The following is a 28,000-nucleotide window of genomic DNA, read 5'->3' as shown; positions in this document are numbered from 1 at the left end:
GCACAGGAAGAGCAACAGGGAGGCTCAATAGGTATATTTAAATGGGGCCTATACAAATTTCAAGGTTTTGGACATAGATGTGAGCGGTGTGTAGACGGTGGCTTATGCTAAGAGAAAGAGTACAGTCTAAAGTCAGTACCTGGAGATTGAGATAGCTTGGTAATTGTCTGTTAAAAGACCCTCCTGACTGTGGACTACATTTCCCAGAGTGTCCCGCGGCCCGGGTAACTTCCGGTTGGAGTTGGGAGTCCTTTAGAGGACGGGAGAGCAATCACGGCGGGTCCTGACATGAGTCCCGGCTGGACGTTCTAATTTTTTTTTTACCTTGCGCAGTTAGTCGGTACGGAACCAGTGTCAGTGTAAGGCCTGGAGCGGTGTTGTGTCTGGTTGTGGTGTTGTTGGTGCGTGTGTGCGTGTGCGGATTGTGCTTCCTGCGGGATTCGAGGTAAAGAGTGTGAATTTGACCCTGGGGGGAGGGTGAGGAGTGGTGTGTAGCGGGATCGAGGGGTGTTGGTGTGTTTGCGTACTGAGTGGTGACAGGAGCCGGCTGTGTGCGTGATGAACAGTTCGGATTAGATATACATGGTTACGATTGCACTACTGTGTGAGGGTCCATGGTTATGAATGTAATAGCAGCGGGGGGCGGGGAGGAGCACAAAACGTGGTGTTTAATGACCTAATCATTTCTGGAAGTGAAGGTGTAAGTGGAGGCGATGGTTAACTGGTGAATGCGGACATGGAAAGCACAACCAGGAGATAAAAAGAACAGGAAGGTTTATTAATCACCGTCGTTGAGGAGAACACTGGGTTATTTTGCAATATTGTCTGGAAGGAAGAATTCTGGGAGCCATAAATACATATTTGATAGTTGATATATGTATGTAACATATAGATATATATGTATGATATATGCACATATACTGTATGTATACATAACATGCACATACTATGTGTGTACATATATATGTATATATACATATATATGCATGTAGGACAACTCTTTTTTTTTTTTTTTTTTTTGCCAGTCCTGGGACTTGAATTCAGGGCCTGAGCACTGTCCCTGAGCTTCTTTTTTCTCAGTGCTAGTAATCTACCACTTGAGCCATAGCGCCACCTCCAGCTTTTTCTGTTTATGTGGTACTGAGGAATGGAACTCAGGGCTTCATGCATGCTAGGCAAACATACTACCACTAAGCCATGTTCCAGCTCCTAGGGCAACTCTTTAAGTGGGCTACATTCCTAGACTTACTTTAAGGTATACATTTCTTTTTTCTTTTCGTGTGTGTGTGTGTGTGTGTGTGTGTGTGTGTGTGTGTGTGTGTGTGTGTGTGTGTGTGTGTTGTTTGGAGGACTTGAACTCAGGGCCTGGATGCTGTCCCTTAGTTTTTTCGCTCAAGACTGGCACTCTACCAATAACAGCTTGTTTTTGGTTGTTCATTGGAGATTAGAGTCTCTCAGACTTTCCTGCCAAAGCTGACTTTAAACCACCATCCTCAGCCTTTTGAGTAGCTAGGATTACAGGTGTAAGCCACCAGTGCCTGGCTACATTGTGATGTTTTTACCTTTGACATTTATTAACTTCTTTCTTTGCGATCTAAAATATGGTCAATCTGTAGTTACGTACTGGTTTTGCCCTTAACAATTTGTCTTAGATTGAGAGAGATATATGGAAATACTCCAGGATTGATGAATTTTTATTTCTTATTCAGGAGAGGCTTATTAAGAAGGGCCTGGCTCCAGGGTCTCATGCATTTGCAGTCAAACTCTGCACTAGGGCCTCACTTGCTTGAAACTCCATTCCATCTTAGTTCTGTCTCTTTGGTTTTTGATAGAGCCAGATTTCCTCAGATTTCCATTAGGTTTTCTCCATGTGAACACCCTGAAGAAAGCCTGGTCATTCATTTCCTTTTGCTCTCCTTTCTCAGGACTCTCCTTTGCCAAGAGAGGATTCCACAGGACCTGTCCACTCTTAGAATTTTAAATCATGGCCCAGGTGAGCTGAAATTTCCTCCACAGACATAATCATTTATATCATACAATCTTTTTTTTTTTTTTTTCTGGTCCTAGGGCTTTTGAACTTTGGGCCCAGGGGGCTTTTGAACTTTGGGCCAGGGGACTGTTCCTGAGCTCTTTTGCTCAAAACTAACATTCTACCACTAAGGCATGGCTTTACTTTTTCAGATTAATTTGGCATAAGAATCTCATGGGCTTTCCTGCCATGCAGGCTGGCTTCAGTGATCCTCAGTAGTACATCCTGAATGGTTAGGATGACAGGTGTGAGCCTCTGGTGCCTGTTAAATTTTTTTTATTTTTATTTATTTATTTATGTGTTTGTTTGTTTTCAGTCATGGGGCTTGAACTTAGGGCCTGGGTGCTGTTCCTGAGTTTCTTCCATTAAGGCTAGTGGTCTACCACTTTAAGCCACAGTGCCACATCCAGTTTTCTGGGGTTAGTTGGAGATAACAGTCTCACAGGGCTCACCAGGGCCAGGTCTTCTCCTTGTGGTGATGACCTATACCTTCATGAGCAAGAGTATCAGGACTGGTTTGGGGGTGTCCCACTTGAGTGGATGTGGTGATACCACGGTTTTCAGAACAACAAGCAAAAAAAAAAAAATGTTGCACAGTCTTCCCTGCACAGGCTGGCTTTGAACCTTTTTCTTCAGATCTCAACCTCCTTACTAGCTAGAATTACAGGCTTGAGCCATCAATGCCAGGCTTATCACTTATCTTTAAACTATTTACCTTTGTCAGAGTGAAGTGGTGTTCTTGAACCTAGTAACTTCCCTCGATGGCCCTTCTTTGTCCAACTAGTATTCCCGAATGTATCTCATAGAGCAAGCTGTATCTTCTATGCCCTGATCTTCTACAGAGCATTGAAGGAGAGGAAATATATTTCTGTGGAAGGAATATTAGAGTGTTTGATTTCTAATCCATAGCTTTACAAGGTGTGACTGAATGGTGAAATGAGATACAGGACATGAAAATGTTCATTTTTTCCATACAATGGAGTGCTTGAATTAGTCAAGGTGGGAATTGGTATTGACTGGTAATTCATTTCAATATGTGGTGTTTTGTGGTGCTTAAAGGTTATATGGTGACACTGAGCTCAGAGATCTAGCATCCTACCAAGAAATTAGTGAGACATGAATGTCATATGTCAAACATATGTTAATTGGCAAGCTGCCTGGCAATGTCTTGAAACCTTACACATTCTCCACAGAAAAAAAAATTTTTTTTTTTTTGGTCGGTCGTGGGGCTTGAACTCTGGGCCTGGGCGCTGTCCCTTAGCTCTTCAGCTCAAGGCGAGCACTCTACCACTTGAGCTACAGCGCCACTTCCGGTTTTCTGGTGGTTTATTGGAAATAGGAGTCTCACGGTCTCTCCTGCCCGGGCTGGCTTTGAACCGCGATCCTCAGATCTCAGCCTCCTGAGTAGCTAGGATTCAGAAAAATATTTTTAGAAATTTACTTTGTTATCATAGTGGTGATGTATAGAGGGATTACAATTACATGAGTCAGATAATGAGTGCATTTCCTTACCTTACAGTGTCTTCTGTTCCCTCATTTTCTTCCAGTCCCTCCCTCCCATCTCCACCCAAGTGTTGTATAGTTCACTTTCTTCTATGTCCAGTGAGCTCCATTGCTTTACTTTTTCACCCTTTTCCCCTCCAGTTCTGTGTCCTCCCCATACCACCCTCCCGAAGATACCCATGTCAATAACTGTACGTAAGGTAAAGAAGTCAGAATCATGAAAAACTTAAAAAACAAAAAACTTTTATTTCTATATCTTGGAATTTGTTTTTATATTATTTTATATAAATATGAACAGTAACAGGCATTTTGCCTTTGTGTCCTACTGTATGTATGTAGAATCCTGTATAATTTGTAATGTCCCAGAGCATTTTAGATCTAACTTCCACATATTAGAGAGAACACATGCTGTTTGTCTCTCTGAACTTGTCTAAACTTGGCTTACCTCAATTAACATGATTTGTTCTAGGTCCATCCATTTCCCTGAAAATGCCATTATTTTATTCTTTCTAATGGCTGTGTAAAATTCCATTGAGTATAGGTATCACATTTTTTTGGATCTACTCATCTATTGTGGGGCATCTAGGCTGTTTCCATATCTTGGCTATTGTGAATAGTATGGCAAAGAACATGGATGGGCAGGTGTCCTTGTCATATCCTGGCTCATGATGTTCATGGTAGATGTCTAGGAGTGGTATGGTGGTATGACTAGGTTATAGAAAAGGTTTGTGTTTAGTTTTGGAGGAACCTCCAGACTGCTGTCCAGAGTGGTTGTACTAGTTTACATTCCCACCAGCAGTGCAATAGGGTTCCTTTTTCCCCAGCAACATTTGCTGTTCAAATTCACAATGTTGGACAATTTTACTAGAGTGAGATGGAATCTCAGAGGTGTTTTTTGTTTTTTGTTGTTATGTTTTTACTAATCCTGGGGCTTAAACTCAGGGCCTGGGCACTTTCCCTGAGCTTTTTGCTCAAGGCTAACACTCTACCACTTGAGCCACAGTGCCACTTCTGGCTTTTTCTGTTTATGTGGTACTCAGGACTTCATGCATGCTAGGCAAGCACTCTACCACTAAGCCACATTTGCATTTAGATTTTATATTTGCATTTCCTTTATGGCCAGGGATGATGAACATTTCCTCGTGTTTCTTTGCCATTCTTACCTCTTCTGAGAAGTTTCTCCTTAGCTCCCTTGCCCATTTAGTGATTGGTTTATTAGGTTAGGGAGGGGTTTGTTTCTTGAGCTCCTTGTATATATTGGATATTAAGTCTTTGTCTGATATATTGCTGGTAAAGATCTTTTCCCAGGTTGTTGGCTGTCTTTCTAGTTTGGTAACTATATCCTTAGAAGAAACTTTTTATTTTAATGTAGTCCCATTTGTCCAGTCTCTCTCCTATCTATTGTGCCCTTGGGATCCTATTCAGGAAGTTCCTTCCTATGCCTATAAGTTTTTTGTTTTTTTGTTTTTTGGGGTTTTTTTTGGTCTGGTCGTGGGGCCTGAACTCTGGGCCTGGGCACTGTCCCTCAGCTCTTCAGCTCAAGGCTAGCACTCTACCACTTGAGCCACAGCACCACTTCCGGCTTTTTCTTTTTGCTTATGTGGTGCTGAGGAATTGAACCCAGGGCCTCAGGCATGCAAGGCAAGTGCTCTACCACTGAGCCACCTTCCCAGCCCCTATGCCTATACGTTTTAATGTCTTTCCTACTCTCTCTTGTAATAGTTTCAGAGTTTTAGGTCTGAGGTCTTTGATTCACTTTGAATTGATATTAGGGCATGGTGACAAACAGGGATTCATTTTTACTTTTTTGCATATGACAGTTTTTCCAACACCAATTGTTGAAGAGGCTATGTTTTTTCCACTGTATATCTTTGGCTCCTTTGTCAAATATCAGATAACTATAAGTGTATGGTATTTCTGGGTCTTCTAATCTATTCCATTGATTTTTGGTTCTATTTTTTGTGCCAAAACCAAACTGTTGTTGTTATTATGACTCTGTCATAGAGTTTGAATTCTGGTATTGTAATATCATCCAATGGTTTTGTTTTTGTTGTTGTTTTGGTTTGGTTTGGTTTTTTGGGGGGGGCTCCGGTCGTGGGGCCTGAACTCTGGGCCTGGGCACTGTCCCTCAGCTCTTCAGCTCAAGGCTAGCGTTCTACCACTTGAGACACAGCACCACTTCCAGCTTTTTTCTTTTTGCTTATGTGGTGCTGAGGAATCGAACCCAGGGCATCAAGCATGCAAGGCAAGCGCTCTATCACTGAGCCATCTTTCCAGCCCCCAATGGTTTTCTTTGTTGGTTTTGTTTTTTTGTCATGGTTCTTTTTTTTTTTTTTTGTATTTTTATTTTTTTGGGTCCGGTTGTGGGGTCTGAACTCTGGGCCTGGGTGCTGTCCCTCAGCTCTTCAGCTCAAGGCTAGCACTCTACCACTCAAGCCACAGCGCCACTTCTGGCTTTTTTCTTTTTGCTTATGTGGTGCTGAGGAATCGAACCCAGGGCCTCAGGCATGCAAGGCAAGTGCTCTACCACTGAGCCACCTCATGGTTCTTGAACTCTGGGCCTGGGCGCTGTCCCAGAGCTCTTCAGCTCAAGGCTAGCACTCTACCACTTGAGCCACAGTGCCACTTCTGGTTTACTGGTGGTTAATTGGAGATAAGAGTCTCATGGACTATCCCGCTTGGGCTGGCTTTGCTTCGATCCTCAGATCTGAGCCTCCTGAATAGCTAGGATTACAGGTGTGAGCTACTAACACCCGGCCCATTGCTTTTTTTTCTCTAGAATTGTTTTGGCTTTTCTAGGTCTTTTGTTGTTTCATATAAATTTTTTTATTGTTTTCTCTATCAATAAAGAATGTAATTGGGATTGCATTGAATTTGTCTATCATTTTTGGCAGTAGAGCCGTTTTCATGATATTGATCCTACTTATCCATGAACATGAAAGGTCTTTCCATTTCCTGGTGTCCTCTTTGATTTCGTTCTTCAGATTTTTATAGTTTTTGCTAGAAAGATCTTTTGTGTCTTTGGTTAGGTTAATTCCTAGGGTTTTTTGGTTGTTTTTTGTTTGAGACTATTACAAATTCAGTAGTTTCGCTGGGCGCTGGTGGCTCACGCCTGTAATCCTAGCTACTCAGGAGGCTGAGATCTGAGGATCGCGGTTCAAAGCCAGCCCGGGCAGGAGAGACCGTGAGACTCCTATTTCCAATAAACCACCAGAAAACCGGAAGTGGCGCTGTAACAGCTCAAGTGGTAGAGCGCTCGCCTTGAGCTGAAGAGCTGAGGGACAGCGCCCAGGCCCAGAGTTCAAGCCCCACGGCCGACAAAAAAAAAAAAAAAAAAATTCAGTAGTTTCATGATTTTCCTTTCTGTTTGTACATTTTTGTTTGTTTGTTTGTTTGTTTTTTGGGTCCGGTCGTGGGGCCTGAACTCTGGGCCTGGGTGCTGTCCCTCAGCTCTTCAGCTCAAGGCTAGCGCTCTACCACTTGAGCCACAGCGCCACTTCCGGCTTTTTTCTTTTTGCTTATGTGGTGCTGAGGAATCGAACCCAGGGCCTCACGCATGCAAGGCAAGCACTCTACCACTGAGCCATCTTCCCAGCCCTGTTTGTACATTTTTGTCATACAGAAAGTTAGCACCTCTTTTTAAATTTTTTTGTTATTATAAAGGTAATGTACAGAGGGCTACAGTTACATAAATCATGTAAAGAATACATTTCTTGGGGCTGGGAAGGTGGCTCAGTGGTAGAGCGCTTGCTTTGCATGCATGAGGCCCTGGGTTCAATTCCTCAGCACCACATAAGCAAAAAGAAAAAAGCCGGAAGTAGCGCTGTGGCTCAAGTGGTAGAACGCTAGCCTTGAGCTGAAGAGCTGAGGGAGGCCCAGAGTTCAGGCCCCACGACCGGACCCAAAAAAAAAAAAAAAAAAAAGAATACATTTCTTTTTGGATAATATCACCTCTTCCCTTGCTCTCCATTTTTTCCCCTCCCATCCCTACCCATAAGTTGTATGATCCACATAGTGTGTAGTGAGTACCACTGCTGCATTTGTTTAACCTTTGTTCCTCCATTTCTGTGCCCCTCTTACTGTCTCAAAGACAGATAAATGAACAAACAAGACAAAAAGAAAATAAAACCAAAATAGCAACAAAGAAAAAAAAATCTCTGGTTTCCATTTCCTGGAGTTTATTTCAATAAATATTATTATTATTTGTTTTTTTTTTTTTTTTTTTTGCCAGTCCTGGGGCTTGAACTCAGGCCTGGGCATTGTCCCTGAGCTTTTGCTCAAGGCTAGCACTCTAGCATTTGAGCCACAGTGCCACTTCCAGCTTTTTCTGTGTATGTGGTCCTGAGGAATCGAACCCAGGACTTCATGCATGCTAGGCAAGCACTCTACCACTAAGCCACATTCTCAGCCCAATAAATATTATTTTATATGATCAGATGCACATAGGTATTGCACTTTTATGTTCCTCTCCTAAGAGTATCTTCCTTTGGTCTCACTGGGTGTGAATGCCTAGAGTCCTGTATCATTTATCATGTATTTAGCACCATGGCTCCAGTGTCTTGGGCTCAATTTCTTGCAAACCTGTGGACTTGAGGAACAACCTGAGATTTATTGCGCCCTCTCTCTCTCTCCCTCTCTCTCTCTCAGTGTTTCTCGCTCTATGTCTCTCTCTGTCCGTCTCTCTGTCTCTGTTGCCCATCCTGGGGCTTAAACTCTGGGCATGGACACTGAGATCCTTTTGCTCAAGGCTAGCACTTTACCACTTGAGCCACAGTGCCACTTCCATCTTTTTTTGAGTAGTTTACTGGACCTAAGAGTCTCCTAGACTTTCCTTCCGAGGCTGGCTTTGAACTGTGATCCTCAGATCTCAGCCTTCTGAGTAACTAGGAATACAGGCATGAGCCACCAGCACCCAGCTGAGCCATAGTTTTTAAGAGCTTATAGGTACTCAGCTTTAGTCATACATATTTCCATGTTATTTCTCCCATACCCTAGAATTCCAAGTCTAGTTTTTGTTCATTTCATGTCTCATTCCCTGCTGTGTCCTTTTCTGTCTTTTCCATCTAAAAAGTTTGTTGGAATTTATCCATTCATATTTGTTTTTCCTTCCACTAGTTGATGACCTTCAGAGATGTGGCCATACAGTTCTCCCAGGAGGAATGGGAGTACCTGAACCCAGAGCAGAGAAACTTGTACACAGATGTGATGTCTGAGAACTATAGTAACTTTGTCTCAGTGGGTAAGAACAGAATCTGATGCTAGAAACTTCTGCATTCTGTATTTCTGATGATTGCATGTTTTTCAGATGTCTAGGAGATTTGACATGTATTTCCAGGAAAATGACATGTATTTTTATTTAGGACTTAGCATTTACCAGCCACATGTGATCTCCTTATTGGAAAAAGAACAAGAGGCTTGGATAGAACTGGATGAGGAGAGAAGAGGATTTTGCCCAGGTGAGTAAGGACTGAGAGACAGGGTGGCCCTGATTATAGAAGAGATCCTAGTTACCTAGTGAGGAAGCAGTACCTCTGAAAGGTCATTCTGGAGTATCCTTTCACTGGCCAGAGGACTTAGATAAAAGCCAGAGATAAAGCTAAAAAGCATTTCTGAAAGAAATCTCTTTTACATACACTATTACATTTCTGTGTTTGTTCCTCATGTTACAAAATGCTAAGCTGCTATTCTTTTTCCCCAGGGGCCATTATTTTGTGCATGGTTTAGATCGGGTGCCTTCCATTTGTTGGGTTAATTTCATGGAGAAATACTCCAAACTGGAAGGGACCAGCAGTCCAGAAAATGATTCATACAAACCATTTGTATGAGTTAAAAGATGAGTTTTTAGCCAGGCATTGGTGGGTCATGTCTGTAATCCTAGCTATGCAAGAGATCTTAGGATTGCGGTTTGAATCTAGCCTGGGCAGGAAAGTCCAGGAGATTCATATCTCCAATAAACTACTTAGAAAAAGCCCAAAGTTGTGCTGTGGCTCCAGTGGTAGAGAATCATCCTTGTGCACAAAGTAGCTTAGGAACAGTGCTGAGGCTCTGAGTTCAAGCCCCAGGACACTGAGCGGCGGGGAGGAGGGGGAGGCGCGGGGGGGGGGGGGGAGTATATGCTGGTGGCTTGTGCCTTTAATCCTAGCTGCTCAGGAGACTGAGATCTGAAATCATGGTTCAAAGCCAACCTGGGCAAGAAAGTCCAATTAACCGCCAGAAAACCAGAAGTGGAGCTATGGCTCAAAGTGGTGGAGCACTAGCCTTGAGAAAAAGAGCTCAGGGACAGCGCCCAAGCTCTGAGTTCAAGCTCCAAGATCAACAAAAAAAAAAAGTTTTAAGGGCTAGGAAGGTGGCTCAGTGGTAGAGTGCTTGCCTTGCATGCCTGAGGCTCTGGGTTCGATTCCTCAGCACCACATAAGCAAAAAGAAAAAAGCCGGAAGTGGCGCTGTGGCTCAAGTGGTAGAGCCCTAGCCTTGAGCTGAAGAGTTGAGGGACAGCGCCCAGGCCCAGAGTTCAGGCCCCATGACCAGACTCAAAAAAAAAAAAAAAAAGTTTTAATAAGGATGATTTGCAGCCTGATGGATGACTACAAAAGGCTGTGTTCACTGGAAGTTGCCCAAGTCACCAAAGTCATTGTGACTCTTACCTAGTTCTTATATGGCTCTGAGGACTTAGGAGAAATAGGCCTAGTGTGCTCCTCGTGTCCATGTAGCCAAAGTAATCACAGGCTCAAATAATGGAAAACAGACTAAATCAGGACCTGGGAAACTTTTACATTTATTCATACACCATCCTTGCTCTTAGAGGGATTCTGCTGGCCTCACAAAACACTGACCATGTGAAAGAGGGTTGCTTGTTTTCTGTGATTGGGATGTAGGACAGTCAAATTGGAGCTTGCTGGACTCTGGGTAATATTTGGAAGCCAGTCTTAATTATACTTGTAGTTTGGGATTTTCTTCCTCTTTTGTGATAATTTTGAGCCATACGTCCTCCCCTTTTGCCAGTTAATTGGAGACTCTTTTTTTTTTTTTTGTCAGTCATGGGGCCTGAACACTGGCCCTGGGTGCTGTCCCTCAGCTCTTCAGCTCAAGGCTAGTGCTCTACCACTTGAGCCACAGCACCTTCTGGCTTTTTCTGCTTATGTGGTACTGAGGAATCAAACCCAGGGCCTCATGCATGCAAGGCAAGCACTCTGCCATTGAGCTACCTTCCCAGCCCCAATTGGAGACTCTTATCTCCAATTAACTGCCAAAAAACAAAAAAAGCTTTAAGTAGAGTTGTGGCCCAAATGATAGTATACTAGTCTTGAGCAAAAAAAGCTAGGGACAGTGCCCAGACCCTGAGTTCAAGCTCTAGGATTGGCACAAAGGAAAAAAAAAAAAAAAGATCTAATAGCTTTTTCCTTAAAGGCACCATAATAGAGAAAAACAGACTCTAGACACAGTAAGGAGAAAGTGGCAAAAGAAAGGTTAAAGTGGGGCTGGGAAGGTGGCTCAGTGGTAGAGGGCTTGCCTTGCATGCATGAGGCCCTGGGTTCGATTCCTCAGCACCACATAAGCAAAAAGAAAAAAGCCAGGAGTGGCGCTGTGGCTCAAGTGGTAGAGCACTAGCCTTGAGCTGAAGAGCTGAGGGACAGTGCCCAGGCCCAGAGTTCAGGCCCCATGACCAGACACACACACAAAAAAAAGAAAGACAGAAACGTTAAAGCTAATGGAGGACAAACAGGAATGTGCAGTATCTCCAAATGCAAGCGCTGTCTTGCTAGTTCCCTATCTTTTCCCTTTTCTCCTATAGTTCTTGTGATCATTTACTCAAAGGTTGAGCACTTACCAAGGTTCTTCTTAGAACTAGTTTACAGTTTCTATCTTGTCAACAGAGCTCTGATGAGAAATATTTTATGTTCACTGTCATGTAGAAAAAAAATGCTGTCATGTAGGAAAAAAAATGCTGTCATGTTCAGAAATTTTCCCATCACTGATAGTTTTATTTTTTATTTTTGTTGGTCATAGGGCTTGAACTCAGGGCCTGGGCACTGTCCCTGAGCTGTTTGGTTTAAGGCTCATGCTCTGCCACTTTGAGCCACAGCTCCCCTTCCGGTTTTCTGGTGGTTAATTGGTGATAAGAGTCTCACAGAGCTTGGTGCCAGTGGCTCATGCCTGTAATGTAATCCTAGCTACTCAGGAGGCTGAGATCTGAGCATTGCACTTCAAAGCCAGCTGGGTCAGGAAAGTCCATGAGACTCTTATCTCCCATGAACCACCAGAAAACTGGAAGTGGCACTGTGGCTCAAGTGGTAGAGAGCTTGCCTTGAGCTGAAGAGCTGAGGGACAGTGTCCAGGCCCAGAGTTCAAGCCCCGTGACCGACAAAAACAAAAACAAAAATCTAGCATGTGCTGAGATTATACCACATGGTGTGAAACAATTGAAAGTCTTTAACTTGGACAGTCCTTTTTTTTTTGGTGTTGGTACTCAGGCTTGAACTCAGGGCCTGGGTGCTATCCCTTTGCTTTTGTGTTCAAGGTTGGCACTCTACCACTTGAGCCACAGCTCCAATTTTGGCTTTTTTGTTTGTCAATTCAAGTGAAGAGCCTCATGGACTTTCCTGCCCATGTTGGCTTTGAGTGAAAAAGCTCAGGATCAGCACCCTGGCCCCTGAGTTTAGGCCCATGACCAACAAAAAATAAATAAAAGTTTTGTTTATTTACTGCCATTTCTTTCATGCTATCCAGAATTTCAGATTTTATTTATTTATTTATTTTTTGTTGGTCATGGGGCTTGAACTCTGGGCCTGAGTGCTGTCTCTGAGCTCTTCAGCTCAAGGTGAGTGCTCTACCGACTTGAGACACAGCGCCACTTCTGGTTTTTTGGTGATTAATTGGAGATAAGAGTCTCAGGGACGTTCCTGCCCAGGCTGGCTTTGAACCATATTCCTCAAATCTCAGCCTCCTGAGTAGCTAGGATTACAAGTATGAGCCACTGGCGTCCAGATTTTTAAGCTATTCTTTTCATAGGTGCTTTACATTATGATTTTCTTTCTATCACTACACTGGAATTGTTTATTTTTGGACAGTAAAACAGTATGTGTTTACCTTTTTCTCTTTCAGATCTACAATCCACGTGGCAGGCCAGGAAGATATTATCAAAAAATAGGTCACTTGAAAGTGTATTATCCCCATGGGAAATCCTAGAAGTCTGTACAAATGACAGCCTTGAAGATTTCTGCTTTTCAGGTGATTGTGAAAGTAAAAGTCCATCAGAAACACAGTATGAAAATGATTCACATTGCCAGCAAGTCACAGCCACCTATGAAAAGACATCTACTTCCAACCAGCTCTCAACTTTCACTCAACATGGTGGACTCAGTACAGGAGACACACTGTATGCACATAAATGTGAAGAAGACTTTAGTTTTGGCTCAGATGATACTCAAAATCAGTTAATTCATATGGGTGAGAAATTATGGGAAGATCAGGAGCATGGGAAAACTTTTATTCTTGATTTAGAACTTACTCAATATCAGTCAGTTCACCCTGGTAAGAAAACATTTGAATGTAAAGAATGTGGCAAGGCTTTTAGTTTCCGGTCAAGTCTTACTGGTCATATGCGAATTCATACAGGGGAGAAACCTTATAAATGTAAGGAATGTGGGAAGGCCTTTCGATTTCACTCACTACTTAGTGTCCATAAACGAATTCATACTGGGGAGAAATTTTATGAATGTAAGGAATGCGGGAAGTCCTTTAATTATAGCTCAGACCTAACTCGACATCACAGAATTCATACTGGTGAGAAGCCCTATGAATGTCAGGAGTGTGGGAAAGCCTTCAGCTGTGGCTCAGACCTTACTCGACACCAGAGAATTCATACTGGTGAAAAGCCCTATGAATGTAATGAATGTGGGAAGGCCTTTAGTCAGCAATCCCATCTTATTAAACATTACAGAATCCATACTGGTGAAAAGCCCTATGTCTGTAAGGAGTGCGGGAAAGCTTTTACTTGTGGGTCACAACTCACTCAACATCAGAAAATCCATACTGGGGAGAGACTACATAAATGTAAGGACTGTGAAAAAGCCTTTAGCTCTGGCTCCAACCATCCTCAACATCAGTTTCTGTATACTGGTGAGAAATTCTTTGAAGATAAGGAAAATGGGAAGACCTTTTTGCCTGACTCAGAACTCAGTGAGTATCCCTCCATCCATACTGGTAAGAAAACATATAAATGTAAAGAATGTGGCAAAGCCTTTAGTTTGCGCTCAAGTGTTAATCGTCTAAAGAGACTTCCTCCTGGGGAGAAACCCTTTAAATGTAAAGTATGTGGAAAGGCTTTCAGTTGTGGATCAGACCTTACTCGCCATCACAGGAGTCATACTGGTGAGAGGCCCTATGTGTGTAAGGAATGTGGGAAGGCCTTTAGTTGTAGATCAGACCTGAGTCGTCATCAAAGAATTCATACTGGTATAAAACCTTATCAGTGTAAGGAATGTGGGAAAGCTTTTACTCGTGGCTCCAACCTAACTCAACATCAGAAAATTCATGCCAGTGAGAAAACTCATAAATGTACAGAATGTGGGCAAGCCTTTCGTTCTGACTTAGACTATACCCAGCATCAATTAATTCACAGTGCTGAAAAGATATGTGAAGATAAGGGATGTGGAGAATCCTTCCAACTTGATTCAGAACAGACTCCATGTCTGTCAGTTCATGGTAGTAAGAAAAAAGGTGAATATAAAGACTGTGACAAGGATTTTAGCTGTGGTGCAGGTGAGACTGATCTAAAAGGAATTCATACCAGGAAGAAACCTTTCAAATGTAAGGAATGTGGGAAGGCATTTAGTTATAGCTCAGATCTCACTCGACATCAGAGATTTCATACTGGCGAAAAGCCTTATGAGTGCAAGGAATGTGGGAAGGCCTTTACTTCTGGATCTGATCTTACTCGACACCAGAGAATCCATACTGGTGAGAGGCCCTATGAGTGCAATGAGTGTGGGAAGGCCTTTAGTCAACAGTCCCATCTTATTAAACACCAGAGAGTTCACAGTAGTGCAAAGACAAAGAATGTATTGGTTGTAGAAAACCCGTTAGTCAGTGACCATATCTTATTAAACATAGAGAATTCACCTTGGTGAAAAACCTTATGAATGTAAGAAATAATGGGAAAGCTTGTAGCTCTGGTTCACACCTAGCACAACTTTAGAAAATTCATGCTGTTGAGAAGGAGTTTACCCAAAATCAGAATTTTGATGTTGGTAGGAAATCCTGTGAATGAGAGATGAGTTCAAGGCTCAGTACTGAATGTAGCAAAGTACACCACAAGAAAAAAAAATCCAGAAAACATTCCCTTATGAAGATAGATGAAGAAATACATATATTTGGTGAGTATTTATTGATCCATGATCCTAGGTACATAACTTGGGATATATAAACTTTTGTAGGAATGGATAAGAATTTTTTACCTTGAAAATATACTTTTAATTCAGTAATTTCTCATGAATACAATTCCTGGTATCTTTTAGTATTATACAAATTAAGCAATGTTCTCTATGTGTACACATAGTAATTTATAAATTACTTTTAATTGGCAGTTCATTCTCAAAGTATTGCCATTATGGAATTTCACAAGTTGGGAAAATTTGTTCTGTAACTATTACAATAAACAGGCCATTTTTATTCATGGTGATCAGATTTCTTTCTTTTCTTTTCTTTTTTTCTTTTTTGTCGGTCATGGGGCCTGAACTCTGGGCTTGGGCACTGTTCCTCAGATCTTCAGCTCAAGGCTAGCACTCTACCACTTGAGCCACAGCGCCACTTCTGGCTTTTTCTGCTTGTGTGGTGCTGAGGAATCAAAACCCAGGGCTTCATGCATGCGAGGCAAGCACTGTATCACTGAGCCACCTTCCCAGCCCTTCACACTGACTTCTAACATGTTCCCACATCAGTCTCCCTATATGCTCCTCTAGCTCCTAGTAGCCTATGGTTTTATTAACCTTCCTACAACTGTACTTAACCCAGGGACTGCAAGGTGGCTGCAGCCTATAAGCAAATCACACCAAACATTCACACTGTTGGTGTGTGTGTGGGGAGGGGGGTTCTTACACTAGCTCAGCTTGCTTGCTCAGAGCTGGTGTTCTAATCACAAGTCATGCCTCAAGCCTGATTTTTTTTTACCTCCCACCCCCCTACGGTCCTGAGGCTTCAACTCAGGAGCCTAGGAGCTACCCCTGAGCAACTTTTGCTCAAGGCTAGCACTAGGTATCACTTGAGCCACAGAACCATTTCCAGCTTTTCCTGTGATTAATTGGAGATAAGCATGTCAAGTACTTTCCTGCCCAGTCTGGCTTTGAACCACGATCCTCAGATCTCAGCCTCCTGAGCCACCAGCACCTGGCTTCAAGCATGATTTTTGTTTACTTGGAGATCTCAGACTTTTCTGCCAGGCTGGCTTCGTTGAGCTGCAATTCTCCGGGTATCAACCTCCCGAGTAGCATGAGCCACCCAGCAACCTAATATTTTAAATTTTAGTGAAATATGTGTAATTTTTGGTTGGGTGCCGGTAGCTAAGTTGACAGCCACATGTTACCTGTCAGTGCACTGCAAGCACCCGCTGAAAACTGCACCACCCTCCGGGAACGAGTTTCTACGCCTCCCAGCCTTGGGACTACATATCCCAGAAGCCTTCAGTCCAATACCACTTCCTGTCTATGACGCATTCCGGTCCAAAGACAGAGGTGGCGCGAGACCTGGTTTCCGGGAGGTGCCACTGGTTTGCGGAGAAAAAAGCATGAAGTCCTTAGGTGAAACAATGTAAACAGACGTGGAGAACTCTGAGGCGCTTCTCCACAGGTACCAGAAGTATGTTGTTGTTTTCTTTGCCGAGTGAAGGGATGCAGTGTAAAGCCGGGGCCTGCGCTTGAGGCCGTCAGGTTCTAGACCGTTAATGGGTGTCTGGGCTCCGGACTACATGTCCCAGAGTGCACCATACCTGAGGCAACTTCCTGTCCTCTGTACGACTTCTTTCCGGACCGTTGAGAGATCGCTTGAAGTCACCGTGGAGGGTTCGATGGTTTTTAGAGGGATTTCAGGATCGGACAAAGGTGAGTCTGAAGCCGGGAATCTGAAGGACTTGGGGGCGAGGAGGAGAGGCGGTGTGGTAGGCGTGCAGGGAAGAGCGTGCCGGTGAGAGAAAAGGAAGTCCAGTTGTGAAACTCATAAAGGGGGCTGCAGGTGATGGTGGCCGGGGCCGTCAGGGTGTGTGAGAGAAATTGTGGCTCTCTTGTTTATTACTGTTGTTACTATATGAGTGACTGTTGTATAAACGTGGTGACAAGCAGGTGTGGGGACCAAAAAGAAAAAATCATTGCGGTGAGTGATGTCAGGGAGTGAGAATGTAGCTTAAGGCGAGTGTTTTTTGTTTTGTTTTGTTTTTTGCCGGTCATGGGGCCTGAACTCTGGGCCTGGGCACTGCCACTCGGCTCTTAGCTCAAGGCTAGCACTCTCTCACTTGAGCCACAGCACCACTTCCTACTTTTTCTGCTTATGTGGTGCTGAGGAATCAAACCCAGGGCCTCATGCATGCGAGGCAAGCACTCTACCACTGAGCCACCTGCCCAGCCCCCTAAGTCGAGTTTTCACTAGCGATTGCAAAGGCCAAAAAACAACAAAAAATAAAAAGAAAGAAAGAAAGAAAGAAAGAAAACCCCACACAGCAGCACAATCAGGAGACTTAAGAGATTGGAGGCAGATTTATTATCTGCACCAAATTAGGAGATCATTGGAATTGTTACCAAAGTAATATTCTCTGTGATGGAAGAAAGTGTGAGTATTTGGGAAGCATAAACATCTGTAAGATGGAAAGCTTTTTTTTTTTTTTTTTTGAATGAGGCACATTTCTGAGCATGCTTACATGTAAGATGTTAATTTATATTTGAAAAAGGAAAGATGGTCACTTTTCTGGGCCTGCCTAACTCAAGGTCATAAAGTACATTTTCAACAAGGTTAAGATTGGGGGCATACTCTGTTCAATATTATGGGCTGAGATTAGTCTAGATTGCCTGAAAGGATAAGGAATCATGTTTTGGCTTCAGTGCTGTGAAGTCAGGATCTCTGTGACATTAAGGGGAATGCGACCCTAATTGGTCTTATGCAGACTTCAGGTGAAAGATAGGGAACATAGTTTTGCTACATTATGCTACTTCTTAACTTTGGGATTTAATTTTTTCTCTTTGGACCTAATATAGTTAGTACTTATTTGACCTAGTATAGTTAGTATTTATTTGTTTTGTACTTGATTTGTGTTGAAATGTGGGAGATGTATTGACATCATCTATGATTTAAAAAATTTTATGTAAATTGTAATATCTGCTTAGTGAAAGCTGCAGCTGTGTGTGTGGAGGTGTTTGGAAATGAACTCACACCTTGTCTATGCTAAACAAATGTTTACCACTTGGTTGCAACCCAGCTTAAATGTTGCAGTTTTGCTAGCTGATATATAGATATTCCTACTGCATGTGCTTACTGTGAATTGTAGACTACACGATCTTCTTTATTGAAAATTTTTGTCATATGTGTGTCTCCACAATTAATTGTGTGTGTGTGTGTGTGTGTGTGTGTGTGGCCTTTTTGTTCAAGGCTGGTGCTCTACTACTTGAACCATGCTTCCAGCTCCTTGAATCCATATTTGTTGTTGTCATCCTAGAGCAGGACTCATTGTTGGTCAGGACTATTCACTCAGGCTGGGAAGGTGACTCAGTGGTAGAGTGCTTGCCTTGCATGCATGAGGCCCTGGATTCATTTCCTCAGCACCACATAAGCAGAAAAAGCCAGAAGTGGCGCTGTGGCTCAAGTGGTAGAGTGCTAGCCTTGAGCTGAAGAGCTGTGGGACAGCGCCCAGGCCCAAAGCTCAGGCCCCATGACAGGCAAAACCAAAACAAAAAAACAAAAAAAAAACTATTTATTCACTTCTGCAAGTCTTTACATTGATTGAAGAGGCTGCAGTGACAATGTAAGAAAGCAGAGACAAAGAGTGTGGTGGAGCTTGCTATATCTCTTAATTTAAACCTTGTTTTAAAAATGTAGAATGGTTACTTATTACTTCTGAGATGAAGCTATAACCCCAAAGCCTTTTTTTTTTTTTTTAGGACTGTTGCCAGAACTGGGAGGGAATTGACAGTCTACCTGGGCCAAACACTCCATAATTTGTGTCCCAGAAAAGGCTATTTAGTCATCTCACTAAATGTATCTAATCAGGATGATCTGGGCCTCATAATTACCTTTGGTTTTCTGGTATGTTTTCGATGAAAATGAAAATGGCAAGTGTCATAGACCTTGTTGGACATGGAAGAAGTAAAAGGCACTGTCTTTAAAGTACTCAGGAGATGATTGGGTAAGCATATTTGGAGAGTTCCATTGTCCTCGAGGTGACCCTGGGGATTTCCAACTGAGGGTCTGTATAGTTGTAGGGGACATTTAGGGCAACCATAGTTTTATATCTTGATTTATATTTTGATCCTTCATGACTTTGGCACAATCCGTTGGGTTGAAATACCATTATGTTTTAGTTATGTCTCTGGTTTTGGATAGGGCCAGGATTTCCTCAGATTCCCACTGACCTTCTTCCAGCGGAGGAAAAATGATCTTGTCATTTGTCTGTGAAAACTCTAAGGAAAATTTGACCTACCATAATTCTTTCCCTTTTGCTCTGTGTTCTCAGGACTCTGCTTTGCCAAGAAAGAAATCCAGAAGACCTGTTGACTCTTGGAATTTTAAATCATGGCCCATGTGAGTTGGAATCTTCTCCAAAAACACTTATGTATATCATGTGATTTTTTTATTTATTTATTTTTTTGTTAGTCGTGGGGCTTGAACTCTGGGCTTGGGCTCCGTCCTTGCACTCTTTAGCTCAAGGCAAGTGTTCTACCACTTGAGCCACAGCACCACTTCCAATTTTTTAGTGGTTTATTGGAGATAAGAGTCTACGGACTTTCCTGCCCAGGCTGGCTTTGAACCACAATCCGCAGATCTCAGCCTCCTGAGTAGCTAGGATTACAGGCATGAGCCACTGGTGCCTGGCCTAATTCACTTTTTTTTGTTGTTGTGTCCTTGTCTGGTTTTGGAAATGAATATTAAACTGGCTTCAGTTATTTGGCATTATTTTTTCCCTTTCCATTTCATAGAAAATTTTGAAATGTATTTGTGTAAATTCTTTTTATTTATTTATTTTTTTTTGCCAGTCATGGGCTTGAACCTCAGGGCCTGATCAGTATCCCTGAGCTTCTTTTTTTGTTCAAGGCTACCACTCTACTACTTGAGCCACAGCGCTACTTTTGGCTTTTTTCTGGTACTAGGGAATCAAATTCAGGGCTTCATGCATGCAAGGCAAGCACTCTATCACCAAGCCACATTCCCAGCCCTCTAGTCACACATATTTCTCTTTTTGTAAAAAATAATTTTTTAAACTGGGTGCCAGTGGCTCACGCCTATAATCCTAGCTACTCAGGAGGCTGAAATCTGAGGGTCATGGTTCAAAGCTAGCCCTGGCAAGAAAGTCCGTGAAACTCTTATCTCCAATAAACCACCAGAAAACCGTAAGTAGCACTGTAGTTCAAGTGGTAGAGCGCCAGCCTTGAGCTGAAGAGCTGAGGGACAGCGCCCAGGCCTAGAGTTCAAACCCCACGACCAACCAAAAAAAAAAAAAAATTTTTTTTACTGAGATTGTGCTTACATAAATTTCACAAATATCACAGTATTGTGGAATAGTGATACTTAAAGTCACAAATACATTTTAACCTGCACAAGGCAAATTGTCATTATCATAGTCTATAAAGTTTATGAATTCTATAAGCTTTGACAATACAACTATTTCTTCTATGGGGCTGGGAAGGTGGCTCAGCGGTAGAGTGCTTGCCTCGCAGGCATGAGGCCCTGCATTTGATCCCTCAGCACCACATAAACAGAAACGGCTAGAAGTGGTGCTGTGGCTCAAACAGTAGAGTGCTAGCCTTGAGCTGAAGAGCTCAGGGCAGCACCCAGGCCTAGAGTTCAAGTCCCACAACCGATGAAAAGATAAAAATTAAAAGCTATTTCTTCCACATCGGGTGATATGTACATTTCTTTCCTTTTGCTTAGTGTAAGCTATTCCCTCTTTCCCTCTCATTCCCTCCCTCCCATCACTGCACTTGAGTTGCTTAGTTCATTTTCATCAATGTCCAGTGCAGCTGATGGGCCCCTCTGTTGTATATTTTCCTGTTTCCCTCTGATTCTGTGCCCTCCTCCTAGCTTCCTTCAGATATGCACATATATATACCATATATGAGGTCAAAAACATGGAGTCCTTTAGGAATATGACAAATTAAGTAGAGGTCTTTTGTTTCGTGAGTCTAACTTTGTCATATCTCCTTGTATTTTGAATTTAACAGCCACATATCAGGGAGACTATGTGCTGTTTTACCTTGCTCAAAATGATTCGCTCTAGTTCCATCCATTTTCCTGTGAATGCCATTATTTTGTCCTTTCTAATGGCTGCATAATATTCCATTGTATATAGGACCACAATTTTTGGATCCATTCATCTGTAGTGCAGCATCTAGGTTGTTTCCGTATGTTCGCTATTGTAAACAGTGCAGCATTGAACATGGAGATACATGTGTCCTTGTATCCTGGTTCCTCTCCTGGCAAGAATGGTATGGCTGGGTTGTAGGGGAGGTCCATATTTAGCTCTCTGAGGTACTTCCAGACTGCTTTCCAAAGTGGTTGTATTAGTGTACATTCCCACCAGCAGTGCAATAGGGTTCCTCTTTATTTGGTGGAGGGGTCCGGTCGTGGGGCCTGAACTCTGGGCTGTCCCTCAGCTCTTCAGCTCAAGGCTAGCGTACTACCACTTGAGCCACAGCACCACCACTTCTGGCTTTTTTCTTTTTGATTATGTGGTGCTGAGGAATCAAACCCAGGGCCTCAGGCATGCAAGGCAAGTGCTCTACCACTGAGCCACCTTCCCAGCCCCTAGGGTTCCCCACCTTCCCAGCCCCTAGGGTTCCTCTTTGTCCCCAGTCATGCCAGCATTTGTGTTGACTGAATTTAGGATATGGGCCATTCTGTCTGGGTTAAGGTGATATCTCAGATTTGTTTGTATTTGCATTTCCTGTATTGCCAGGCATGATGAACATTTCCTCATGTGTTTCTTTGCCTTTTTTTTTTTTTTTGGGGGGGGGGTTAGTCATGGGGCCTGAACTCTGGGCCTGGGCTCTGTCCCTCAGCTCTTCAGCTCAAGGCTAGCACTCTACCACTTGAGCCACAGCACCACTTCTGGCTTTTTCTGCTTCTGTGGTACTGAGGAATCGAACCCAGGGCCTCATGCATGCAAGGCAATCATTCTACCATTGAGCCACCTTCCCAGCCCCTCTTTACCATTTTTATCTCTTCTTCTGAGAAGTCTCTTTAGTTCTCTTTCCCATTTAATGATTGGTTTGTTAGATTTGGGAAGGATTGGTTTCTTCAGTTCCCTGGATATAATATATATTAGGCTTTTGTCTGATATATTGCTGGTAAATATTTTTTCCCAATTGGTTGGCTGTCTTTCTAGTTTGGTAGCTATGTCTTTAGATGTACAGAAACTTTTTTTTTTTAATTGCTGGTCATGGGGCTTGAACTCTGGGCCTGGGCGCTGTCCCTTAACTCTTCAGCTCAAGGCTAGCACTCTACCACTTGAGCTACAGCTTACTTCCGACTTTTTCTGCTTATGTGGTACTGAGGAATTGAACCCAGGGCCTCATGCATGCAAGACAAGCACTCTACCACTAAGCCATCTTCCCAGCCCTTACAGAAACTTTTTATTTTAAGTTAGTCCCATTTGTCAAGTCTCTACAGTTTGTTGTGACCCTGCAACTCTGTTCAGGAAGTTCCTGCCTGTGCCTATAAGTTCAAATGTCTCTCCTACTCTGTCCTGCAGAGTTTCAGGTTTGATGTTAAGGGTCTTAAATCAATTTTGAGTTGATGTTTGTGGATGGTGACAGGCTGAGGTCCACTTTTAGTTTTCTGCATGAGTCACACATATTTCTTTTTTTTTTTTTTTCAAATTTTTTTATTGTGATTAAGAGGTTACATAAAAATGCCCAAATTTCACAGTATTGTGGGATAGTGATGCTTAAAGTTACAAACACATTTTAACTTTCATGGAGCAAATTGTCTATCATGGTCTATAACATTTATGAGTTCTATGAGCTTTGCAATACAGTTATTTCTTCCACATTGGGTGATATGTACATTTCTTTTGTTTTGCATAGCATCAGCTGTTCCCTCTTTCCCACTTGTTCCCTCCCTCCCATCGCTGCCATTGAGTTGCTTAGTTCATTTTGATCAATGTCCAGGGCAGCTGATGGGTTCCGCTGTTGTATGTTTTTCCCTGATTCCCTCTAGTTCTGTGTCATCCTCCTGGTTTCCCTCCGGTGTGCACATATATACCATATATGTGATCAGCAGCATGGAGTTATTTAGTAGTGATTCAACCAGATGAGTGGAAGTCCTTTGTTTCTTAAGTCTTGTTAATTTTGTCGTATCACCTTACATTTTGGATTTAGCATGCATTTATCAGGGAGACCACGTGCCGTCTGTCTCTTTGCTCTTAGCTTACCTCGCTCAACATGATTTCTTCTAGCTCCATCCATTTCCCTGCAAGTGCCATTATTTTGTCCTTTCTAATGGCTGCATAATATTCCATTGTGTATAGATGCCACAATTTTTGGATCCATTCATCTGTGGTGGGACATCTAGGTTGTTTCCATATCCTGGCTATTAGTCACACATATTTCTAAGTCATTTCCTCCCTTACCATAGACTACCAACTCGAGTTTTTTATTTTTTTTCCTTTTTTTTTTTTTTTTTTTTTAAATCAGTCATGGGGCTTGAACTCTGGGCCTGGGCGCTGTCCCTAAACTCTTCTGCTTAAGGCTAACACTCTACCACTGGAGCCACAGTACAACTTCTGGTTTTCTGGAGGTTTATTGGAAAAAAAGAGTCTCATGGACTTTCCTGGTGGGCTGGCTTTGAACTGTGATCTTCAGATTTCAGCCTCCTGAGTAGCTAGGATTACAGATGTGAGCCACTGGTGTCTGGCCTAAAGAATTTCTTGATGCAGTCAAGTCAAATTCAACTTCCATCCTGCCATGGTGGGGGCTGGCCCAGATGACTGCTAAAGCAAGCTTGCTGCTCATGGGCCCTGGGTCTCTTACCTTGGGGCCTGGGGATAAATTTGGCTGCAGATATTGTGAAGAAGAAAATTTAAAAAAAGAAAAGAATTTCTTTAAAATTTACCATTCACCATTCACATTGGTGTTTTTCATTTTAGCAAGTGATGACGTTCAGAGATGTGGCCATAGATTTTTCTCAGGAGGAGTGGGAGTACCTGAACCCAGAGCAGAGAAACTTATATACAGATGTGATGTCTGAGAACTACAGCAACCTTGTCTCAGTGGGTAAGAACAGATTTAAACTCTGCAAATGCTTGCATTTTTTTTTTTTTTTTTTTGGTCCGGTAGTGGGGCCTGAACTCTGGGCCTGGGCACTGTCCCTCAGCTCTTCAGCTCAAGGCTAGCACTCTATCACTTGAGCCACAGCGCCACTTCCGGCTTTTTTCTTTTTGCTTATGTGGGGCTGAGGAATCGAACCCAAGGCCTCGAGCATGCAAGGCAAGCGCTCTACCACTGAGCTACCTTCCCAGCCCCAATGCTTGCATTTTGTATTGTCAATTACTGGATTATTTTTCAGATGTGTGTAGGGGTTTCTGGACAGTGTGTTTTGTAAAGTTAGCAATAGTGGTCATCACTGGGGACTGCTCCATCCTTTAGAAATCCTGTATCTTGTTTTCTTGCCCTTCTAGCTATTGTTTCTCTTCCTTAAACAAGGGACTAGAGGCAAACTTTGGAATCCTTGCCCATGTGTTTATTTCCTATTTTTAATCTTTTGGGCAGGACTTTATATTTATCAACCACATGTGTTCTCCTTCTTGGAGAATGGTCAAGACCCCTGGTTGGATTTGAGTGATGAGACAAGAAGACTTTACCCTGGTGAGTAAGGGCTGAGGGATAGGGTAGCCTTCATTACCAATAAAAGTCTAGTGCTTGGTGAAGCTGCAGTGTCTCTGAATGAACAGTCTAGAATATCTTCTCACTGGCCAAAGGACTTAGATAAAGCAATAAAGCTTTGCTTGAGATGTCTAAGTCTTTTCAAGAGAAGTCTGCCTGCACTCCAGATACCACTGCTTTTTTGTGCTCCTGTTGCCCCTCACATTAAAGAAAGATAAGTAACATTCTTTTTGTTGTTGTTGTTGGTCATGGAACTTGAACTTCTGGCCTAGGTACTGTTCCTGAGCTCTTTAAACTCAAAGCTAGCATTCTGTCATTTTGAGCCACAGCTCCACATCCGGTTTTCTGGTGGTTCATTGGAGATAAGAATCTCATGGGTGGGGCTGGGAAGGTGGCTCAGTGGTAAAATACTTGCCTTGCAGGCATGAGGCCCTGGGTTCGATTCCTCAGCACCACAGAAGCAGAAGAAGCCAAAGTGGCGCTATAGCTCAAGTGGTAGAGTGCTATCCTTGAACTGAAGAGCTGAGGAACAGTGCCCAGGCCCAAAGTTCAAGCCCCCCAACCAGAAAAAAAAAAAAAAAATCTCACGGACTTTCCTGCAGACGTTACTGCCCAGGCTGGCTTTGCACCACAATCCTTAGATTTTAGCCTCTGAGTAGCTAGGATTACAGGCTAGAGCCACCAGCACCTGGCTGTAAGTGTCTTTTTTTTTTTTTTTTTTTGTCAGTCGTGGGGCTTGACTTCTGTGCTTGGGCACTGTCCCTCAGCTCTTCAGCTCAAGGCAAGCACTCTACCACTTGAGCTACAGCGCCACTTCATACCTGGTATTTTTTAAAACAATTTTCTGTCCCTCTTATGACTGAACTCTTTTTTTTTTTTTTTTTTTTTTTTTTTGCCAGTCCTGAGACTTGAATTCAGGTCCTGGACACTATCCCTGAGCTTCTTTTGCTCAAGGCTAATGCTCTACTACTTTGAGCCACAGCCCCACTTCCAGCTTTATCTTTTTTTTTTTTTTTTTTGTAGGTCATGGGGCCTGAACTCTGGGCCTGAGCACTGTCCCTCAGCTCTTCAGCTCAAGGCTAGCACCCTACCACTTGAGCCAAAGTGCCACTTCCAGCTTTTTCTGCTTATGTGGTGCTGAGGAATCGAACCCAGGGCCTCATGCATGCAAGGCAAGCACTCTACCACTGAGCCACCTTCCCAGCCCCCCACCTTTATCTTTTTTTGTGGTACTGAGGAATTGAACCCAGGGCTTCATGGATGTTAGGCAAGAGCTCTACCACTAAGTCACATTCTTAGCCCCATGACTCAACTCTAATTAGGTGTCTTAAATTTCTGTTTCTTGCCCTTTTTTCCCTGTTGCATAGAACTTGGGAATTTTGAACCACTGACTTATGTGCTTTACCTTACAATGAACAATGTAAGAATCTTATTTCAAGTGGACAGTAAAACCATATATATTTTATATATTAACATTCTTGCTTTTCATCCTGTAGGGCAGACCAAGAAGTTATTTCAAAAAAATAGCGCTTCTGTTACAGAAGTGTGCCAGTGGGAAGTCCTAGAAATTTGTAGAAACCATAGCCTGAGAGGTTTATGTTTTAGAAGAGATGGTGCAGAATTAAATCAGCTTCACAGACAGCACGAAAATCATCAGGAATATTTCAAGCCATCCACGGTCACCTGTGAAAAGGTGTCGACTTCAAATCAGAACGAAGCTTATAACCAGCACCAGCAACTCGATGCAGAAGAGGGACTGAATGAATTTAAGTGTGACAGAGCCTTTAATTCTGCCTCAGACCACAATCAACATCGAACAGTTCACACTGGTAAGAAAACATACAAAAATAAAGAATGTGACACGACATTGAGTTTCTTTTCAGGTGTTCCTGGTCCCAAGAGAATTCACAGTGAGGAGAAACATCATAAATGTAAGGAATGTGGGAAAGCCTTTAGTCTGGACTCCGACCTTACTCAACATCAGCGGTCTCACACTGGTGAAAAGCCCTATGAATGTAAGCAGTGCGGGAAAGCCTATATCCGGAAAGCTGACCTTATTGGCCATCAGAGAATTCACACTGGTGAAAAACCTTATCAGTGTAAGGAGTGTGGGAAAGCATTTACCCGTGGCTCATACCTGACAGAACATCAGAGAATCCACACTGGCGAAAAGCCCTATGAATGTACCGAATGTAGCAGGGCCTTTGTTCAGCGAGCACATCTTACTAACCACCAGAGAATTCACACAGGTGAGAAACCTTACGAGTGTAAGGAGTGCGGGAAAGCTTTTACACGTGGTTCACATCTAAGTGAACATCAGAAAATTCATGATGGCGAGAAGTTGCATGAGTGCAAAGAGTGTGGGAAAGCCTGTATCCATGATTCTAGTGTTTCTGACCATCAGAATGCCCACGTTGGTCGGAAGCCCTATGAGTGTGAGAAATGTGGGAAAGCCTATATCTGGAGCTCAAACCTTGCTCGCCATCAGCGAAGTCATACAGGAAGAAAACCTTACGAGTGTAAGCACTGTGGGAAGACATTCATTTGGGCTTCATATCTGGCTCAACATGAGAAAGTTCATGAGAAGAAACTCTATGAGTGTAAGGAGTGTGGCAAGACCTTTCTTCAGGGCTCAGACTTTAATCGGCATCAGAAGATTCATAAGAGTGAGAGAATGAATGCATGCAAGGAATGTGGAAAAACCTTTGGTCATAGGTCCGAGCTAGATCAGCATGAGAAAACGCATACTGGAAAGAGACCCTATGAATGTGAAGATTGGGGAAAAACTTTTCTCTGGGGTTCACAACTTACTCGACATTAGAGAATGTATGTCAGCAGGGAGCTCTTGGTAATGAATTTGAGAAACTCTTTGTCTGAAACCCAAGCTTACATGATGTAGAAAAGGCTTCCTACTGATGCTGACCCCTGTGACTGTTCATGATTTACTGAGGGAAAAAAAAAATCACAATGGTGAATAAGCAGGCTATGGGAACATCTTTCATTATAGAAAACTGCTTACACCCTGGATATTATACTTCGTTATACATTTTTGTTTTCTGGAGGTGCTAGTGAGCAAACCAAAGGCTTTGCATATAAGCTAAGCAAGAGTGCCACCTCTAAGTTATATTTCCAGCCTTCAGAATATTTATGCTTTTGGAAATCCTATGAATATAAAGATTTTTGAGATGAAATTTCCCCAAGGTGTCACGTAGTTTCAGTATTGTGAAATCTTATGAAATATAGGGAAGTGTTTATTCATGACTCATTGTTTGATGTTAATTCCTTCTTTTTTTAATTTGGTGATGGGGCTTGAACTCAGGGCCTGGGTACTGTCTCTGAGCTTTTTTGTTCTTTTTTTTTTTTTTGGGTCCGGTCGTGGGACCTGAACTCTGGGC

The 28,000-nt window shown here is 42.8% G+C and overlaps 2 protein-coding genes and 2 non-coding genes across 6 annotated transcripts; all 4 read left to right on the top strand.

Annotated features, from left to right (window-relative positions):
- The first annotated feature begins 247 nt into the window (after positions 1-247).
- On the top strand, positions 248-15,201 carry LOC138811104 (zinc finger protein 790-like). 3 transcript variants are annotated; one of them, XM_069998682.1, is made up of 5 exons: positions 248-340; positions 1,926-1,993; positions 8,648-8,771; positions 8,893-8,988; positions 12,634-15,201. In XM_069998682.1, the coding sequence occupies exons 2-5, from the start codon at positions 1,985-1,987 to the stop codon at positions 14,658-14,660; spliced, it is 2,256 nt and encodes a 751-aa protein (XP_069854783.1). In that variant the 5' UTR covers positions 248-340; positions 1,926-1,984; the 3' UTR covers positions 14,661-15,201. The 3 variants fall into 3 exon arrangements, with proteins under 3 accessions (XP_069854783.1, XP_069854784.1, XP_069854785.1); XM_069998683.1 differs by having other exon boundaries at positions 248-359; XM_069998684.1 differs by lacking the exon at positions 1,926-1,993 and having other exon boundaries at positions 270-340.
- LOC138811369 (small Cajal body-specific RNA 23) lies at positions 2,474-2,600 on the top strand. The gene has a single exon (XR_011367364.1). It is a non-coding gene; the product is annotated as a small Cajal body-specific RNA 23 (non-coding RNA).
- Positions 15,202-16,253: 1,052 nt separating the features above from the next.
- On the top strand, positions 16,254-27,800 carry LOC138811118 (zinc finger protein 790-like). Its single transcript, XM_069998734.1, has 5 exons — positions 16,254-16,625; positions 19,241-19,308; positions 23,870-23,996; positions 24,492-24,587; positions 26,102-27,800. Exons 2-5 carry the CDS (start codon positions 19,300-19,302, stop codon positions 27,424-27,426), a joined length of 1,557 nt encoding a protein of 518 aa, XP_069854835.1. The 5' UTR covers positions 16,254-16,625; positions 19,241-19,299; the 3' UTR covers positions 27,427-27,800.
- Positions 23,655-23,789, top strand: LOC138811376 (small nucleolar RNA SNORA5). Its single transcript, XR_011367369.1, has one exon. It is a non-coding gene; the product is annotated as a small nucleolar RNA SNORA5 (small nucleolar RNA).
- Positions 27,801-28,000: the final 200 nt, after the last annotated feature.

This window comes from Dipodomys merriami, unplaced genomic scaffold, assembly GCF_024711535.1.
Source record: "Dipodomys merriami isolate MVZ:Mamm:240054 unplaced genomic scaffold, mDipMer1.0.p SCAF_52, whole genome shotgun sequence".
In the NCBI taxonomy this organism is placed as follows: Eukaryota; Metazoa; Chordata; class Mammalia; order Rodentia; family Heteromyidae; genus Dipodomys; species Dipodomys merriami.
The sequence above is the reverse complement of the archived record's forward strand: the minus strand, read 5'-3'. Positions and strand labels throughout refer to the sequence as shown.

What these genes read in the sequence shown, in the direction of transcription:
- LOC138811104 (XM_069998682.1), top strand. An exon ending in TAGTAACTTTGTCTCAGTGG is followed by an intron (nt 8,772 to 8,892) that starts GTAAGAACAGAA and finishes ATTTTTATTTAG; the next exon opens with GACTTAGCATTTACCAGCCA. An exon ending in GAGAAGAGGATTTTGCCCAG is followed by an intron (nt 8,989 to 12,633) that starts GTGAGTAAGGAC and finishes TTTCTCTTTCAG; the next exon opens with ATCTACAATCCACGTGGCAG.
- LOC138811118 (XM_069998734.1), top strand. An exon ending in CAGCAACCTTGTCTCAGTGG is followed by an intron (nt 23,997 to 24,491) that starts GTAAGAACAGAT and finishes TCTTTTGGGCAG; the next exon opens with GACTTTATATTTATCAACCA. An exon ending in GACAAGAAGACTTTACCCTG is followed by an intron (nt 24,588 to 26,101) that starts GTGAGTAAGGGC and finishes TTCATCCTGTAG; the next exon opens with GGCAGACCAAGAAGTTATTT.